At 51.2% G+C, this 16,994-nt stretch overlaps 1 protein-coding gene across 1 annotated transcript in view; it reads left to right on the top strand.

Annotated features, from left to right (window-relative positions):
• The window catches only part of LOC311198891 (S-adenosyl-L-methionine-dependent tRNA 4-demethylwyosine synthase TYW1-like), an 83,862-nt gene that overhangs the window by 56,707 nt on the left and 10,161 nt on the right, over positions 1-16,994 (top strand). The window contains exons 14-15 of the mRNA XM_084272913.1: positions 1,119-1,229; positions 11,901-12,068. Of these exons, the coding sequence (XP_084129039.1) occupies positions 1,119-1,229; positions 11,901-12,068 (279 nt within the window). The remainder of the gene's footprint in view (positions 1-1,118; positions 1,230-11,900; positions 12,069-16,994) is intronic.

Here is a 16,994-nt window from a genome sequence, read left to right as displayed (position 1 = left end):
TACCGTGCTCTTGCCCTCTGGTTAAACGGGTGCTTTGGTCACGTTTTCTGGTCTGCAGCATGCCAAGGAAGGGAAAGGAGTTAATTAAAAAACCCAATTTTGTTGGGAGATAAATTCCAGAGATAAGTGAAATAAAATGTTAGTGGAAGATGAAGGGAAGGGGAGGGGAAAGAGAGAAGAGAGCAGATGTCAGCAGAGAGACCGGATTTGCTCCATGGCTGAGTGGTTGTGAGGATAATAGAAGTTCTTTTGTCACCAGTAACATCTCTGGAGAGCTGCCCAGAGAGGGAAAATCAGAGTAACTCCAAGGAAAGGTTGTCTTGGGGTGCTGCTCATCACTGTGCACAGAAATAGATGGGGTCTGGGCATCCTGGAGGGGCAGCTGGGGAGTGGCAGTGCCCGGCTGGCTCCTCTCAGCCATGGGATGGAGAGGATGGGTCTGTGCAGGGATGCTGTGGTGGAAACCTGGCTACCCTGCTGCAGAGGGTACCAAGGGGTGGATGTGGCTCCAGCAGTCATCAGTGTTTGTTCCTAAGGGCTTGCACCACACTTGTGGTACAGTGGGGTCATAAGCAGCATGTCTGCAGTGTTGTGATTTTAATTGTTGCTTTGGGCTTCCAATAAAACACTCTGTGTAGCTGGTGAGGACAGGAGAGCCTCTTCACTGTGCTGTCATACCTGATGTGCTGGAAGAATTCACAGACAGGGCAGGGGATGATCTCTGTGGTCTTGTTCATCCTGCCCAAAAGCCGCTGGTGTCAGATGGTCCAGCTGGAGTGAATAAAACATTGGTAGGGCAGCTAACAGGGAGATGATTGTGCCTGGGAAGGAAATAAAGAGAGAGAAACTTCCTGGTTGTTTACCCATGAAGTTAAAGCTCCTGTAAAAACAAAGTGTCTGGGATAGACAGAGGGAAGACAGGTGAAAGTGGCTCCACTCTCAGAATCTCAGAACTTTCTGGAAAGAGCAAGTGAGGTGGCTCCTGGTTGGTTTTAGCCCCCAGTTCTTGGATAAAGGCATGGTGATTTTCCCCCCTCTGTGTTCAAAGCTGTGTGTGAGGCTGGAGCATCCTCCCTGCATCCCAAGGTGTTGCTAATGGAACTTGATCTTCATTGCAGCAGCAGCGCACCGTGTACCGGCTGACCCTGGTGAAGGCGTGGAATGTGGATGAACTCAGAGCCTACGCTGACCTGATCGCCCTTGGGCAGCCAGACTTCATTGAGGTCAAGGTGAGCTGCACACAGCTATTTTTTATTTCTTTTTTCCATTGTACTTTACTTTTTTCCACCCTCCCAGCCCATAGTGTGTGCAGGCAGATGCAGTTCTCCCCAGATGGCAGTCAGTGATGCATAAGGAACTTCCCCTTTGCTTTGGTGTTCAGCATCCAGGTTTCTGGTACCTTATGGGGGTGCATTTGGAGTGTCTTCAGTGTTAGGCTAGCCAAGCTCTGCCCCAGCAGTTTCTGCCCAACAGAATGGTAACCCTCTGGTCTCTGTTTTTCTCATGGAAGCAGAGCCTGATAACTGGGTATTCCTCCTTTATGTCAGCCAGCATTTTAAACAAAATATTCTGGAGCAAGCTGGTGGTTTGTGGTATTCTTCTTCCCACCTTTGCCCCCAGCAGAACTTGAGATCAAGGCACAAATGTCAAGTTTACAAGGGGTACTGTGCAAAACAGGGAAGTGTTTTCCTTCAGGGAAGAGCTACTACCAGGAGCATGTGAGACAGAGCAGGCAGGAGCTGCTTTATCACAGGGTGGATCAGTTTAGTGTCACGGGGATGTCGAACAGGCACAGTGCAAAGTGTGTTCTGTCAAGAGTTGCTGTCAGTGTCTTCATCCAGCAGCTCCCCTGCAGACCAGCCCGTTTACCTCAGGCCTGTGTATTTGCACCTCCCTTATTTCTTGTCTTCCTCTTTCCTTCCTCATCCTTTCTCACTTTCCTTTTATTTAACCTTTATTTGCTGCTGCTTTGAAGAAAAGGACTTTGCTGCAATTTCCTTACAAACCAAACCCCAGAGGTTCTGATGTGACCTGTCCTGGGAGCTGCTGTGCTCTCTGTGTGGCTCCTCAGGCTGTCAGTGGAGGTTTGGGGGTGAGAAGCCTCAGGGGTTTTTTTGCGGGGGGAAAAAAGCCCCTGCAGCATGTGATGAGGGTGGGGGTGAGTGTGCACACCAGCCTGGAGTGTGAGGCTGTCGGTGTACGTGCTGCTTAGACTGCTCTGTCGTGTGTAGCGACTTTTAATTAGTAAAATGAATCAGGTGTAAGCTAATCAATGGGAATGCAGGTTCCCCTGAGGGCTCTCTGGGACAAACATCTGTCTCCTCCAAGGCAGAGGGAAGGATTCAGCCTCATAGCTGTGGTTTCCCAGTGGCTCTTCCCTGGAAGCATCATGCTTGGGCTGCCAGGGGAGCAGCTGGGAAGAGAGGTGGTGCTCAGTGTGCTCCTGGCACTGCTCCCGCTGGGACAGGAGTTCACACTGCTTCAGTCAAAAATGTCATCACTGCCTCAAAGCACCTGTCAGAGCTCCACAAGGGAGGACTTTTTCCTCCCCCCCCCTTCTTTTTTCTTATTTTTTTCTCTTCCCCCCCTTCCTTTCTTGTTTTGCCCCCCCTTCCTTTCTTGTTTTGCCCCCCCTTCCTTTCTTGTTTTGCCCCCCCTTCCTTTCTTTTTTTGCCCCCCCCTTCCTTTCTTTTTTGCCCCCCCTTCCTTTCTTTTTTGCCCCCCCTTCCTTTCTTTTTTGCCCCCCCTTCCTTTCTTTTTTGCCCCCCCCTTCCTTTCTTTTTTGCCCCCCCCTTCCTTTCTTTTTTGCCCCCCCCTTCCTTTCTTTTTTGCCCCACCCCTTTCTTTTTGCATGTGAGCAAAGCCTGCGTAAGCAGAGCAAAACCACGGGTATAACCCCCAGCACCCAGCACAATGCTTGTTACAACCATGTGGAGTCAGGAGTGACCTCCTGAGCCAGAGGACGCAGGGCAGAGGTCTGCTGTGTTCACACGGTGTTTGTGACCTGGGGATGAGCCCCAAAGGACTGGTTGATGACAGGGTGGCCATGAGCCAGCAGTGTGTGCTGGGGGCTGAGAGAGACATCAGGAGGAGTGTGGCCAGCAGGTCAAAGGAGGTGATCCTCCCCCCCTGCTCTGCCCTGGTCAGGCCCCATCTGGGGTATTGTGTCCAGTGCTGGGCTCCCTGGGATAAAAAACACAGGGATCTCCTGGAGAGAGTCCAGAGGAGGCTGCGGAGATGATTAAGGGCCTGGAGCATCTCCCCTCTGAGGAAAGGCTGAGTGAGCTGGGGCTGTTCAGTCTTGAGAAGGCTAAGGGGGGACCTAATTAATGTTTATCAATATCTTAAGCATGGGATGCAGGGGGAAATGGGCAGCCCCTTTTCAGTGTCTGTGGGGACAGGACAAGGGTTGCAAGTTGGAGCACAGGAAGTTCCCCACCAACATGGGGAAGAACTTTTCCCCAGTGAGGGTGAGGGAGCCCTGGGACAGGCTGCCCAGGGGGTGTGGAGTCTCCATCTCTGGAGAGATTCCAGCCCCGTCTGGATGCCGCCCTGTGCAATATGAGCTGGGGAGCTGCTTTGGCAGGGGGTTTGGACCTGATGATCTCTCAAGGTCCCCTCCAACCCGTGTGATTCTATGACTTGGTGCTGGTGGTCAAAAGTCATTTCTCATGTTCCTTTGAGATACATCACACTGAAGAGTCTGTTTGGCGTGTGGATAGCTTGCTTTGTTAATTTCCCCCAACCCCTGGTGTGATGGGTTACAGAGGGCCAGGTCCTGCTGAAGGCAAACAGACCAAGTAACGTTAGGAGATACTGCAAAGCATCTGCCAGCTGAGGCTCATCCCCACGGGATTTCCTGGGTAAATACATGAAATACATGACCTTCCTTTCAAATGAAGGTAGCTAATCCCCTGGTGCTCCAGAGAGGCTCACGGGGTGCAGTGGATGGAGATTGAGGTTCTTGCTGGGTTTAATCCTTGTTCTCATTTACATGAGCATCTTACGGCAGCAGAACTCACTGGGACCCTGTTCTTGTCGTTAAGCCAATAGAAATTAGCCTTGATTACCCTTGTAAAGCCCAAGTACAGGAAGAATCAGTCATGTGGTTACTAAATACTTGTCAGTGTTACTGTTGCCTCGGTCTGTTCCGATGCGGGAATGCGGCTGTTGGGGCTGTACAGAGCTGAGCGTTACAGTTCAGATCTGGATTCTGGGTTGTTTAGTATCTTCCTCAACGCCATAGAAAGTGGGATCGAGGGCACCCTCAGCACATTTACAGGTGACACCAGGCTGTGTGGTGGGTTGACACACCAGAGAGACAGGATGTCATCCAGAGGGACCTGGACAGGTTGAAGAGGTGGGACCATGCAAACATCATGGAGTTCAGCAAGGCCAAGTGCAACGTCCTGCATGTGGGTCAGGACAATCCTCACTACCAGCACAGGCTGGGGGTGATGTGATGGAGAGCAGCCCTGCAGAAAGGGACTTGGGGTGCAGATGGATGCAAAGCTGGACATGAGCCAACAATGGGTACTCACAGCCCAGGCGGCCAACAGCATCTTGGACTGCATCACAAGAAGTGTGGCCAGCAGATTGAGAGAGGGGGTTCTGCCCCACTTCTCTGCTCTGGTGGGACCCCCCTGCAGTGCTGCATCCAGCTCTGGAGCCCTCAGCGCTGGAAAGACACAGACCTCTTGGAGTGGGTCCAGAGGAAGCCATGAGGATGACCCAAGGGCTGGAACACCTCTCCTATGAAGACAGTCTGAGAGAGCTGGGCTGGTTCAGCCTGGAGAAGAGAAGGCTGCAGGGAGACCTCTGAGCTCCTTCCAGTCCCTGAAGGGACCTGCAGGAAAGCTGGGCAGGGCTGTCTGTAAGGGCAGGGAGCAATGGGATGAGGGGTGATGGGTTGAACTAGAGCAGGGCAGGGTTAGATGAGACCTGAGGAAGAAGTTCTTCACTCTGAGGGAGGTGAGACACTGGCCCAGGCTGCCCAGAGAAGTGGTGGAGGCCCCATCCCTGGAGACATTCAAGGCCTTGGAAGGTCCCTTCCCACCTAATGCTTCCTCTGAACGCACTGCTGCTCATGCTGCAGTGCTGCCTCTCTGTGTTTGAGAAGCCAGAGGCTCATGCTGATGGGCAGTGTTTTGCCCTTCCTGATCCAAAGGGGCAAAAGGATTTTCAGGTGGGATGTAAACCTGGGGAGGTCAGTCCCATGGCTGGGTTGCTACAAAGCCGGTAAGTGCTCAGGAACCCAACCTGGACTGTTAGTTGCTGCTGACAGATCCCAGAGGAACTGGGCACGCTTCCACCTTTAATCACAGCTCTGGCCAGGCCCCCTCCCTGCCCTGGCAGCACCTGGGAGGTGGGGTGGATGCAGACAGGCGCTCAGCCCTGTGTGTGATTCCTGAGCCTCTCTGGCAGCAGTGGTGGGGGGGGATGCAGTTGCTGCGGTCAGAGCCGCAGGTGAAGGGACATCCCAAGGGCAGTGGTTGGCGTCTGCTAAAGCCAAGCTGTGTCCTGCAGCTTCTGCCCCCTTGGCAGAGACATGCTGCATCTCCATCCCTTTTAATTTCAGTGAAACAAAGGCTGCCTGGTGTGTCTGTTATTCCAGGGCTGTTGGTAGCACGGTGCTGTCGGAGGGCAGAGCAGATCTCAGGCTGGTGGCACTGCCCAGAATATCCTCAGGCTTCATGGGGGGTCTCACTGCAGCCTTCCAGTCCCTGAAGGGAGCAGAAAAACAGGAGGGGAATCAGCTTGTTCAAAGGGCAGACAGTGGCAGGACAAGGGGGATGGGGTGAAGCTGAAGGAAGGAAGGTTTAGATGAGATATTAGGGGGAAGCTCTTTACAGAGAGAGTGGTGAGGGGCTGGAACAGGCTGCCCAGAGAGGGGGTGGGTGCCCCATCCCTGGGGGTGTTCAAGGCCAGGTTGGATGGGGCAACCTTGTCTATATCCAGGCCTGGAGGTTGGTGTCCCTGCCTGTGGCAGGGGGGTTGGAGCTCTGTGATCCTTGGGGTCCCTTCCAACCCAGACCAGTCTGTGATTCTATGAAATCACTTCCCAGCCACTCCAAAGCCCTTGTCCCTGATGATTGCTCTGCAGCTCTGGCACAGTGCTGTGGTGCTGGTGGGTGGGCTTGGAGTCCGGTGGACCTGAGGCTGGTGTGCTGGGGCGCCTGAGGCTTTGCTGGGGAATTGCAATGACCCAGTAACTGTCTGGAAGGAAGGACCAGGGGGAAGTATCACTCCCGGTCTGCTCAGTCTTGTCATATTAAACAATAAAGATTATTTAAGTGCTTAAAATAATGAGGAAAATGAGCTCAGCTTTAATGAGTTTTTAATTGCATGCAGCAAGAGGCACTTGCCCCCACCTGTCAAAGCTGTTTGGAGTCTCACTGCCATTCTAGGCTGCATTTAGATGAGGGTGAAGTTAAAAAAACCCTGGCCTAGTGCCTGTGCTAAACCAAATCCCACCAGCATACAACAACCCTGCTGACCACTTTGTGTCCTCTTGCCATGGGTCTAAGGGCATGGCCAGGGCTGTGCCACCTCCCCGCTGTGCTGGAGACCTGTGGGACAGTCGGCACCCGAAGGCTCTGGCCCTGCCCCATTAACCCCCATCACCCTGGGGAAAGGTGGGTGCTGAGCTGCAGGCTGCTCCTTCCCCCATTGGCATCCGCAGTGCCAGAGGCAGGGCCCAGCTCAAGGCTATGAGCTGTGGTAGCTGTGTGCAAGGAGTTGGGCTAACGTCATGTTGTGAGCACACAACAAGACTGCCTAATGAGTTTCATGGCAAAGTGGAGGTGAATGATTAAATTCTGACTGTTCCAGTGCCCCTGCCCCAGTTTCATCTCAGAGTCAGCCCTGAGCCCAACCTGGGGTAGATGCAAAGATGTCTCTGGAGTTCGGGGGGAATATTTGCAGTCTGTGACTGGACTTGGGTGCTGAGGTGAGCCTGATGGAAATCCCACCCAAGAAGGATTGTTCTCACCATTTTTTTTGGTGTTTCTATGAAGATTAGTGTCCAAAACAAAGAGGCAGTGTGGGGCCTGGAAGTTGCAATTGTGAGGCTTTGGTGTGAGCAGGGGAAGTTGTAGAGAGGCATGAGCTTGTGGAGTCCGGGGTGGGTGATGCCTGGTGTTGCTGTGCTCAGCTGATGCTCTGTGCTGGTCAGTCCTGCCCATGGCTCTGGGTACTCGCTTGTGGGAGAAGAGGAGCTTGCACCACATACTGTGCTTTGGAGCTGGGGAAACTGAGGCAGGGTGGGAGTGTGTCTGAGCAAGGCAGGTTGCTGGCTGAAAATTCACCTCCTGCCTTCCAGACCAAGTCTTTCCACTCTTCCACCCGGTGTCATCGCCCTTTAACTGGGCGTGAGGAGCAGGGGGGTGAGTTAACAGTGGCTGTTTCTTCCTTAGTGTCCATGCAACTTGTTCTCAAGAGCCAGAGGCTGCGTCTGGTGTTGGGGAGCTCTGCTGGTGCAGGAGGGATTTACCTTGGCCTCAGGGGAGTCGCTGAGGACATCATAGCACCCATCTGGGTTGGGTGCATCTGGAGAGGCAGTGTCAAACACACTGGGGTTATGCTGTGTAACTACCCACTCCAGTTCCTGCTTTCCAGGCTCGACACAAACCAACCCCCGTCCTTTGTTAAATCGGCTTGAAAGCGATTATTAAAACCACCCAATGGGCCTCAATCCACCCGGGCGAGGAGCAGGCGTGCCTGAGAGCTTGTGTGTATAATTTGGACAGTGCTGATGCTCGGATCATAAGCGTTTTCATTGCAGAGTGTGATCCATCAACATGTCATTTGAGGCTTTCTGTGTTTGTCTTGGGTCAGGGCTGCCTCAGTTTTTAAACAGCGGCTCTGTCACTCAGCAGCTTGGCCAACGCTTTGTTCTTCTGTTAATTCACACGAGCCTCAATTAAACAAACTTGTAATTTGTGGGCTAGGAGTTAAGAAAATTCTCGTGTTGGGTAATTAAGTTGGGAAGCCTGGAGTGTGAGGGCAGAGAAACAAAGCGCTGTCACGCTCAGCTCCCCAAGCAAGCGTTCCCTCCGTGGCTGTGTGGATTACAGGGAGTGTTGGCTGTTGGGATCTCCGGCAAGGAGCCAAAGCACAGCAGAGGAAACGTGCTTCTCTGGTGCTTTGCTGCAGTGATACCCATCTGGGCACAAGTGCTCACGTGTTGGGAATGAATGGATGCTCCCCTCCGTTACAGCAGCACAGGGATCCACAGAGTGCCCAGCGCTGCATCTCCAGGTTCGTACTGGTATAACCACAAACAGTCGAGAGGCTTTTCACGGTTCACAGAGCTGTAGGGACTGGAAGGGACCTGCAGAGATCATTGAGTCCAACCCCCCTGCCAAAGCAGGGTTGCTAGGACAGATTTCACAGGTTGGTGTCCAGACAGGTCTGGAATATCTCCAGAGAAGGAGACTCTACACCCCCCTGGGCAGCCTGTCCCAGGGCTCCCTCACCCTCACCGGGAAGAAGTTCTTCCACATATTAGTGGGGAACCCTCTGTGCTCTAACTTGAGGCCATCGCCCCTTGTCCTGTCCCCACAGACACTGAGAAGAGGCTGCCCATTTCCCTCTGTGTCCCACCCTTCAGTCAGTCTCTTTTCTCCAGGCTGAACAGCCCCAGCTCACTCAGCCTTTTCAGAGGCTTCCGTGTTTCGAGGTATTCGGCCGAAGCTCCGCGCCACGATTAAGATGCTAAAAGCACCCTTATTAAAGGCTAATTAAGAGGCAGCGCTGTTGACGCTGGTGCTGCGGGGAAGTCGGTGCGAGAGCTCAGGGTGCAGAATGGAATGGTTTCCTTCCTTGCTGCTTGATGTCTTAATAACTGTCTTTGGGTATTACTGGAAAATATAACACAACCGCCCTAATCAACTGTTGGCATTTTTTAAGTGGTATCAGCACTGCTAATTAACTCAAGTTTTAAGAAGTTGGGGAAGTTGAAAGCTGATGTGCTTTCACTCAGCGTGCCGCTAAGCCGATTTCCATTGATTTGGGCTTGTGAATTAATCAGCCACCCGAGCGCTTCGTTATTCCATTTGCTTCCGCGCTTTCTTTGCTTGTAAATGATATCTTTGAAGTTTATTAAAAGAATGAGTCATGTTAGAGCTGCCTAAGAATTTTCCTCCTCTGTAGTCATACATTTTTTTTTCATGCCTCTCAAATCATAATCTGTATAAGGAACGCAGGGCAAAAGGGTGCTGGATGGAGCTGTGCCTGTACAGCTGAACTTTGGGGATCCGTAGCCTATTATTTGCCTGGCTGGCTGCTCTAATATAAGAACATTTAGAAACTTTTTCAGACTTTCAGAGCTGGGCTAAGAAATTAATGTACTTCCCTGTTTAGCACTCCCCCAGCGGGGCTGCGGCGGTGCCTGGTCAGGCTGTTTCCGCGCTGGCGCTGGGTTACGGCGTGTGGCTCTAATATCCATCACTCAGGCAGATTAATAGAGGAGGTCCCTCATAAATTTACCCATGAGAAAGTAATTGCTTCCAAAACTTGTACAGTTTCTAATTAGCATCAGCCTGTTTCTTTTGTAGCCCTGTTCAAGCGCTGCATAGTTCACCTTGTTCCAGTCTGAGGTGTTTGCAGAGTGTCTGTCTCTGTTTATTGCCGGACACGACTCGCTCAGCTTTAATGTTGCTGAATTAGATCTTTGGGGGTGTGACATTAATTGGGACCAGGCACCATAAACATGGTGTGGATGCAAATGCCAGTGAAACCAGCTAGAAGTGTTCTTCACAGAGGAAGAACCTGAGAACACAAAACATAATCATCCAGAAAATTGCATGCGCTTTGTTTTAAAGACCTGTGCTTGATGGGATTTTGTGACTGGAATAAAATAGCTTGGCCAAAGAGTAGAAGGGGTGAAACCACCTAGAGAGGGACAAAGGGGTTGAGCTTTTGTCTAGAAGAACTACCAGGTTTGTGTGTGTGTGTGTGAATTGGCTCCTCTGGGTGCCAGGGGTGGGGTTGTGACCTACCCTGCGTCACCATGGGTTGAACCAGTTGGATGAGCCTTTAATGAATTTGATCTGGGAAAAAAGAAAGAAGGAAAAATAAATCTAGATAAGGCACATACTGCTGGGCTAATTGATGAGAATTTACTGATGTAATTAAAGATGGAGCAAGGCAGGAGTGAAATGGAGGTCACGGCTGAGGCGGAAGCGGTGATTCAGGAGGTTCAGGGGATCAAAGGGCCAAATGGAGAGCAGTTGATCTCAGAATAAAGAGGGTGAAGTTGGATGGTGAACACGTGGGAGAACGTTTGGGGCTTTGTTCACCAACCAGCGATGGTTGCAGCGCATGGAGCTGAGCATCACCGTATCCTGGCGTGCCTCAGTTTCTCTTGCAAGTAAATCACCCAGAGCAGCAGTGCTCTTGGCTTTGTGTAGGTCACAGCAGGACCACATGTCCCACTCTGACACTCTCTCCTGTGGTCCCTTTGCTGTTTGGTGTTTGGAAAGGGAGCTGGAGGAAGAAACCAGTATCTCTGCTGACTAAATGCAGCAGAATGGGAAATGAAGTTGTCTTTTGAACAATGTTGCTCCTCAGTCCTAGAATCATAGAATGGGCTGGGTTGGAAGGGACCTCTGAAGGTCAACTAGTCCAACCCCCTTGCAGTGAGCAGGGACATTGTTTTGAGTGTGCTTTCAGAAACAACCAGCAAAGCTGTTTGCCCAAAGCCTTGTGTTCCTGCCCAGGAACTCTTGCTCATGAGCCTCAGAGCTTTGCAGAGCGATGTGTGGCTTTTCTCCACGCTCTGCCCAAGGGATGCTCACGGTGCTCATCACGTTAGCCCGCATGTGCTGGGTGCTTCCCACCCCAGCAGGGTTTTTCTGGGCATGGATACAACATGCCAGCACTGGGTGACCTTTACTTCTGTTGTGTCAGGGGAGATGAAGAGGTGAGTGATGGTGGTGGCCTTTTGGCTGGCAGACTGGGTCAGGTGGGAGGTCTGCAATCAGTGCAGATCAGTCATATAAACACAATCCCCACGTGTGACTTGTGGATGTTCACTCTGGGCCGATCACTTCTACTATCAGTGTCTCCTCAAGCAGCATGGACTCTTTGTGGAGTGATCAGATTATTGAACTTCCTCCCTTGTTCTGGTGGCCTTTGACCAAAACAACACAAGCTGCTTTTTAATGCCACCGAGTCTGTTCTCGTCAGTAACCACCAGAGATTCTATAGCACTGGCCACAACCTGTACTCACGGGGATGCAGGTGGAGATGGACTCTTTTCCTGTGAAGTTCTTGGTATTTACAGAATGATTTAAGCAGAAGATGGTGAGAGTGGGATGAGCTGGAGGGAGTTTTGCTTTAAATTTTAGGGTGTTTGCTCATGTGCTCCGGGATTCTGTCCTGGCTGAAGGCCAGATGAATAGTCTGGCTGTGGAGAGGAGCAGCAGGGAGGCAGAGCAGGCTGGGTGAGGTTCTACAAGGGGCTGGAATGAGATTTGCGTGCATACTAGAGGACAGTGGCAAGAACTGCAGCCTTGGCTTGGGCAAGGATTGGTCCTCACCTCTTCACACTGGGCAGTTATCCCGAGAAGCATCATGCTGACATGTTGCACTGGTTATTCAGGAGATATTCTTCCAGGCATGGCACATTGCTCAGGAGCTTGAGCATCCCCCATTTCAGTGCTGTTAAAGCTGCTTCCCAGAATAAAGACTGATCTGTGTTTTACTGCAGGGAGCCTGGGCACGCTGTGGTTTGGTGATGAGAAGAGATGGAGCCCGATTTTCCTGATGCCATCTCCAAATCCATTACCTTTCCTTAATGTCCAGCATAAGGGAGGGGATTAAAACAGATGGTTTGGGGTTGGCTGTGCCCTGAGCTTGTGAAGAGTGGAGCTGATGGTGTCTGTGCTTCTTCTCAGGGGGTGACATACTGTGGTGAAAGCTCAGCCAGCAACCTCACCATGGCCAACGTCCCCTGGCACGAGGAGGTGGTGCGCTTTGTCCAGGAGCTGGCTGACCTCATCCCTGACTACGAAATTGCATGTGAGCATGAGCACTCCAACTGCCTCCTGATAGCTCACAAGAAGGTGAGTGTGTGCCAGGGTGTGCCTCTCTTCTCCTCAGAAGGGTTGCTCGCTTGCCTTCTTCAGCATGTTTCCTCTCTTGAGTTAGCTGGATGTGCACATAGTGTGCTGCTGAGAGCCACTCAGCCACTTGGTCTTTAAGAGGGGTGTGGAATTGAGGGAGGGGAAAAGAGAGGGAGAAGAAAACCCAGGAAACCAAAACCTGTCAGGTTGGGATAAGGAGAGTTTGCTGGGATAGCAGAGAGACAGGTATAAGAACAATAATAGGACTTTATAGCAAAAGACACATGAGACTGGTGACACACAGTGCAGCTTCTCACTGAACCACACAGCTCTGGCCATACAGCCCAAAATCAGACCGTTCCCAAGCTCACACAACCTGAAGCTGCCTGCTCCTCCCCACCAGCCCCCCTTGATGCTGAGCATCACGTCATTGACCAGGTTGGAGGGGACCCTGGGCAACCTTGTGTAGCTCCAGGCCTGGAGGTTGGTGGCCCTGCCTGTGGCAGGAGGTTGGAACTCTGCGATCCTTGGGGTCCCTTCCAACCCAGACCAGTTTGGGATTCTATGATTCTGACTGGCATGGAATACACCCTTTGGCCAGTTCAGGTCACCTGTCCTGGCTGTGTCCCCCCCTTCTCGTTAGTGGGGAAATACGAACAACTGAGGAGTCCCTGACTGCTTGGCAACTACTAAACCATGGGCGTGTTCTCAGCACTGCTCTCATCCCAATTCCCAAACCTGGCATTTCCTCCACTGCTAGAAACAAATGAACTCTGTCTTGGCCAAAGCCAGGACATGTGTGTGCAGGGAGAAGCTGTGGAGACGTTACCCATGCTGCTGTGGGTCGAAATAACTCACAGCTCTTCCATGGCAATCAAGGCAAAAAGCATTTATCAGCTACAGGAGGAGCTCAGCATCTCCTGTGCTTTGGCACACTTGCTTTGTGATTTGAGAAGGGCAAGAAGAAACCTTGTTGTGGTGGGGCAGCTGGTTTTGCCTTGTTTCTGGTGGTTCGTGCTGCTTTCCAGTGGTGCGTAGCCAGCAGTGTGCCCTGGTGGCTAAGAGAGCCAATGGGATCCTGGGGGGCATCAGGAGGAGTGTGGCCAGCAGGTCAAAGGAGGGGATCCTCCCCCTCTGCTCTGCCCTGGTCAGGCCCCACCTGGAGTATTGTGTCCAGTTCTGGGCTCCCTGGGATAAAAAGGACAGGGATCTCCTGGAGAGAGTCCAAAGAAGGGCTATGAAGATGATGAAGGGCCTGGAGCATCTCCCCTCTGAGGAAAGGCTGAATAAGCTGGGGCTGTTCAGTCTGGAGAAAAGAAGACTAAGGGGGGACCTTATTAATGTTTATCAGTATCTTAAGTATGGGATGCAGGGGGAAATGGGCAGCCCCTTTTCAGTGTCTGTGGAGACAGGACAAGGGGCAATGGCTGCAAGTTGGAGCACAGGAAGTTCCCCACCAACATGGGGAAGAACTTTTCCCCAGTGAGGGTGAGGGAGCCCTGGGACAGGCTGCCCAGGGGGTGTGGAGTCTCCTTCTCTGGAGATATTCCAGCCCCCTCTGGACACCGACCTGTGCAATATGAGCTGGGGAGCTGCTCTGGCAGGGGGATTGGACCCCATGAGCTCTCCAGGTCCCTTCCAACCCCTGTGATTCTGTGTTTTGGGGACTGCCTGCTTTCTGGGGACAGCTGTAAAGGAGCAGAGAATCCCAGGATCCCTGGCACTGGCTTTACTTTAACTCCTCTTGAAGCGGCTTTATTTCCAGCCCGAGTCCTGGGTGTTGCCACTGGTGGCAAGGAGCAAATCCTCAAAATCCCCAAGGGAAAATCCCGAAGGGAAAGGAAGGGAGCAGATCCCCACCCAAATTATCCATGTAGAATTTAACAAACACCATTAGTAACAAGAATAGATTGATACCAGCCCAGGAGGAATTCAACAGCTGCTTTGCTTTCCAAAGCCATTAAGGAGAGGGCGTCTTTTGGAAACAACCTATACTCAGTACTAAAACAACTAATAAAAAATAAATTTATTTCTATTATGTTTAATTCTGAATTTCAGGCTCCAGTGGAGAATAAAATTTGTCAGCTTATATTATTTGCAGGAAACCTGTGCCCTGGGAACAATCAAACTGCAGCGAGTAATTGCAAAATCAAAGGTATCTTGCAGAAGTTACGGAGTTGGAGGAAGGTGGTAATAAAACCCAGTAGGAAATGTGATTTATTTCAGTGTGTTCTGTGAGGTCGGAGTTTCCAGGGGTTCAAACAATGCTCAGAGTAATCATTTGAAGTGGTGGTATTGAAATGCCATCTGTTAATGAGAGTTTGGGAGTGTCAGAGGTGTAACGGGTAGCCCCTGCTCCCTGATTTATGGAGGGTCACTGATGGGCACCTGCTTACCTGATGAATAGCAGTTTAGGGTTTTGGCTCTGAAGTCGCTTAAGGCCAAGGATTTAGGGAGAAGAAGGGGGTTTAGGTAGAGGAAACAGCAGTTTGTGTATCAGGTGGTGTTTTCTTGTCTGAGGGAATCAGGTGATGCAGAGAGAGAGGAGCTGTTGCATTTTTGGGTAATTCAGGGGCTTAAAAATCTGCAGTTAGGCTTCAAGTCTCACTCCCCACCTCCCCCAGCATTTTTTTTTCCTGCTGACCAGAAGTTGTTCCCAGTGTCTGTGTGTACCTCTGTCCATCTGTCTGCAGTTACAGCTCAGCTGGGGCTGGGAGTGAGACGTGGGGCGAGCTTTGGGGCTGGCCCTGCTGCGCTCCCCAAGCAGAGCTTCAAACATCTCATAAACTTCACCCTTACAGCAAACCCCTTGTTTTCCAATTCCCCTTCACAGATCCCTAAAAAATACCCCAGAGAACGCCCAGATCCCCCTCACCTTGACTAGTAAACCCACTGGTTACTGGTATTGCCACTCCTTGGCTGTGAGGCAGCTGGGTATCGACTTTGTAAGCCTGAAGGAGAAGTGAGGGTGCTTGGGTGGGGGGTGGGTGCAGCCCACCCTTGGCCAGGCAGTTCCTCTGCCTGTCTCTTTAGCATCCTCCCCCAGTTTAACAGCCCCAGCCTGTTTCAGCTCTGTCCCTGTTGGTTCTTTTCCTTAGTGATAGGGTTAAATTCTTGAGGAATTACATTTGCTTTGTACAAATCCTGTAAACACCACGATACAAACCCCCTGATTTATTTTGGGGCTTTTGAACTCATTGGCTGAGATGTTCAGACAGCAGCAACTTTATAATTGAACAGTTAATTCAAGTAACCTTTTGCTGAGGGACCTGAGGCAGCTGCTTGCCCTGAGCTGCAGCAATCGCTGGAGCCTTAAGACAACCCAAACAAGAACCTTAGAAGGGGCAATGTGCTGCCTTGTAGTAAAGACTACTTATTTTTAAATATTTCCATATTTTAAAATAAAATTTACTCTTTTTTACTCTTTATTTTTCATTGATTATTTTAAAATGTTATTTATTTTAATTTTTATTTCTCATTTTTATTTTCTATTTTTATTTTCTGATTGTCTTTTTTTATTTTAATTTTTATTTTTTATTTCCATTTATTTTAGCATCTTGGTAATCTGTAAAAAAAAAAAAAGCCCATGCTTTTCTTGATACCCCCCCCCACCAGAATGCCATTGGCTTTCTTGGCCCAAGGGCACATTGCTGGTCATGGTCAGGCTGTTTTCAATCAGAACTCCCAAGTCTTTTCCCACAAAGCTGCTTCCCAGCAGGTCACCCCAGCCCTGTCCCAGTGCCTGGGGTTATTCCTCCTGAGGTGCAGGACCCTACACTTGCCCTTATTCAGCATCACAGGGTACCTCCAAGGCAGGTATCACAGGTAGTTTGAACTGAAATGTGTTGAGGGGAGGACAGCAGCCTGGCTAAAGTTGTCTATCACTCTCCCATCAGCCAAGAAACCTTCCCAGCAAAGAAGGCATCAGCCTTTTCATTCCTACTGGGTTTTCCAGCAGTGCCTGTGCTGTGGGGCTCAGACTGGACATGAAGGCTTCACCTGGGAGCTCAGATGGGACGTGAAGGCTTCATGTGCGTCCTGGCTGTGACTGCAGAAGGCTCAAGAGGTTGGGTGAAAGGCATTGAAGATGTTCCATGCTGAGCATTTCATCTATATTTAGGGAGGAAAAGGAAGCACTTCAGTGCCAGCTGCAGATCCACTGACGAGGGTTACAGTGGAGAAAAATAGTCCATTGCCACTTATTTCCTTCCTGCCTGGCAAAGCTGTTGGAGAGTGTAAGGTGTCCTTGCCATCAGCATCCCAAACCCAGGACGTGGGCCATGCTGGCCTGCTGGTGATCCACACTGTGGTTACCCTGTGACAGCAAGGGGTAGAATTTGGGTCTCAATCACCAAATAGCTGTGACACCCCCCACGATGCGTGCAGCAGACGCAGGGGATGGGGTTATTCCTTGGGGTTACCTTGAGGACAAGGTGTCTCCGTGCCAAGGAGCAGCCTCAGGTGGGGGTCTGAAGTGATGCTTCCTGAAGAGCTTTTTGATTTTCCTTTGTTCTTTCCCAGCAGAGAAGAAGGTGGCTGTGCCCTGCCTGGTCTGGTGGTTATTAAAGAGTGTGGTTGGGCTAAAGTTAAAACAGTTTACATCTATGGAATTGAAACTGGATGGTGTTACCCCAGCTTAATTGGCAGGCGAGATGTTCTGCTGGGCAGTGGGTAGGGCCTGGGAACAAAGGACATCTGCACAGGTGAATCTTTTCTGTAGAGTCACCCCAGTGAGATGAGGTGGGGCAGCCGGGCAGCAGCCCCGCAGCCGCGGGGGTCCCGGGGTGCCTGCTCAGCGCCGCGGGGCTGGTGCCACCTGCTGATCTGCACTCGGGGCAAATGCAGATGGGGGTCCCAATTCTAGGGACCTGCTTTGGAAGGGGGTTTGTTTTTGTTTCCTTTTTCTTCTTTCCCCCCCCCCCCTTC

The sequence above is a fragment of the Gallinula chloropus genome (genome assembly GCF_964237585.1).
Source record: "Gallinula chloropus genome assembly, chromosome: 19".
Lineage (NCBI taxonomy): Eukaryota > Metazoa > Chordata > Aves > Gruiformes > Rallidae > Gallinula > Gallinula chloropus.
This window is presented reverse-complemented; position numbering and strand designations above follow the sequence as displayed.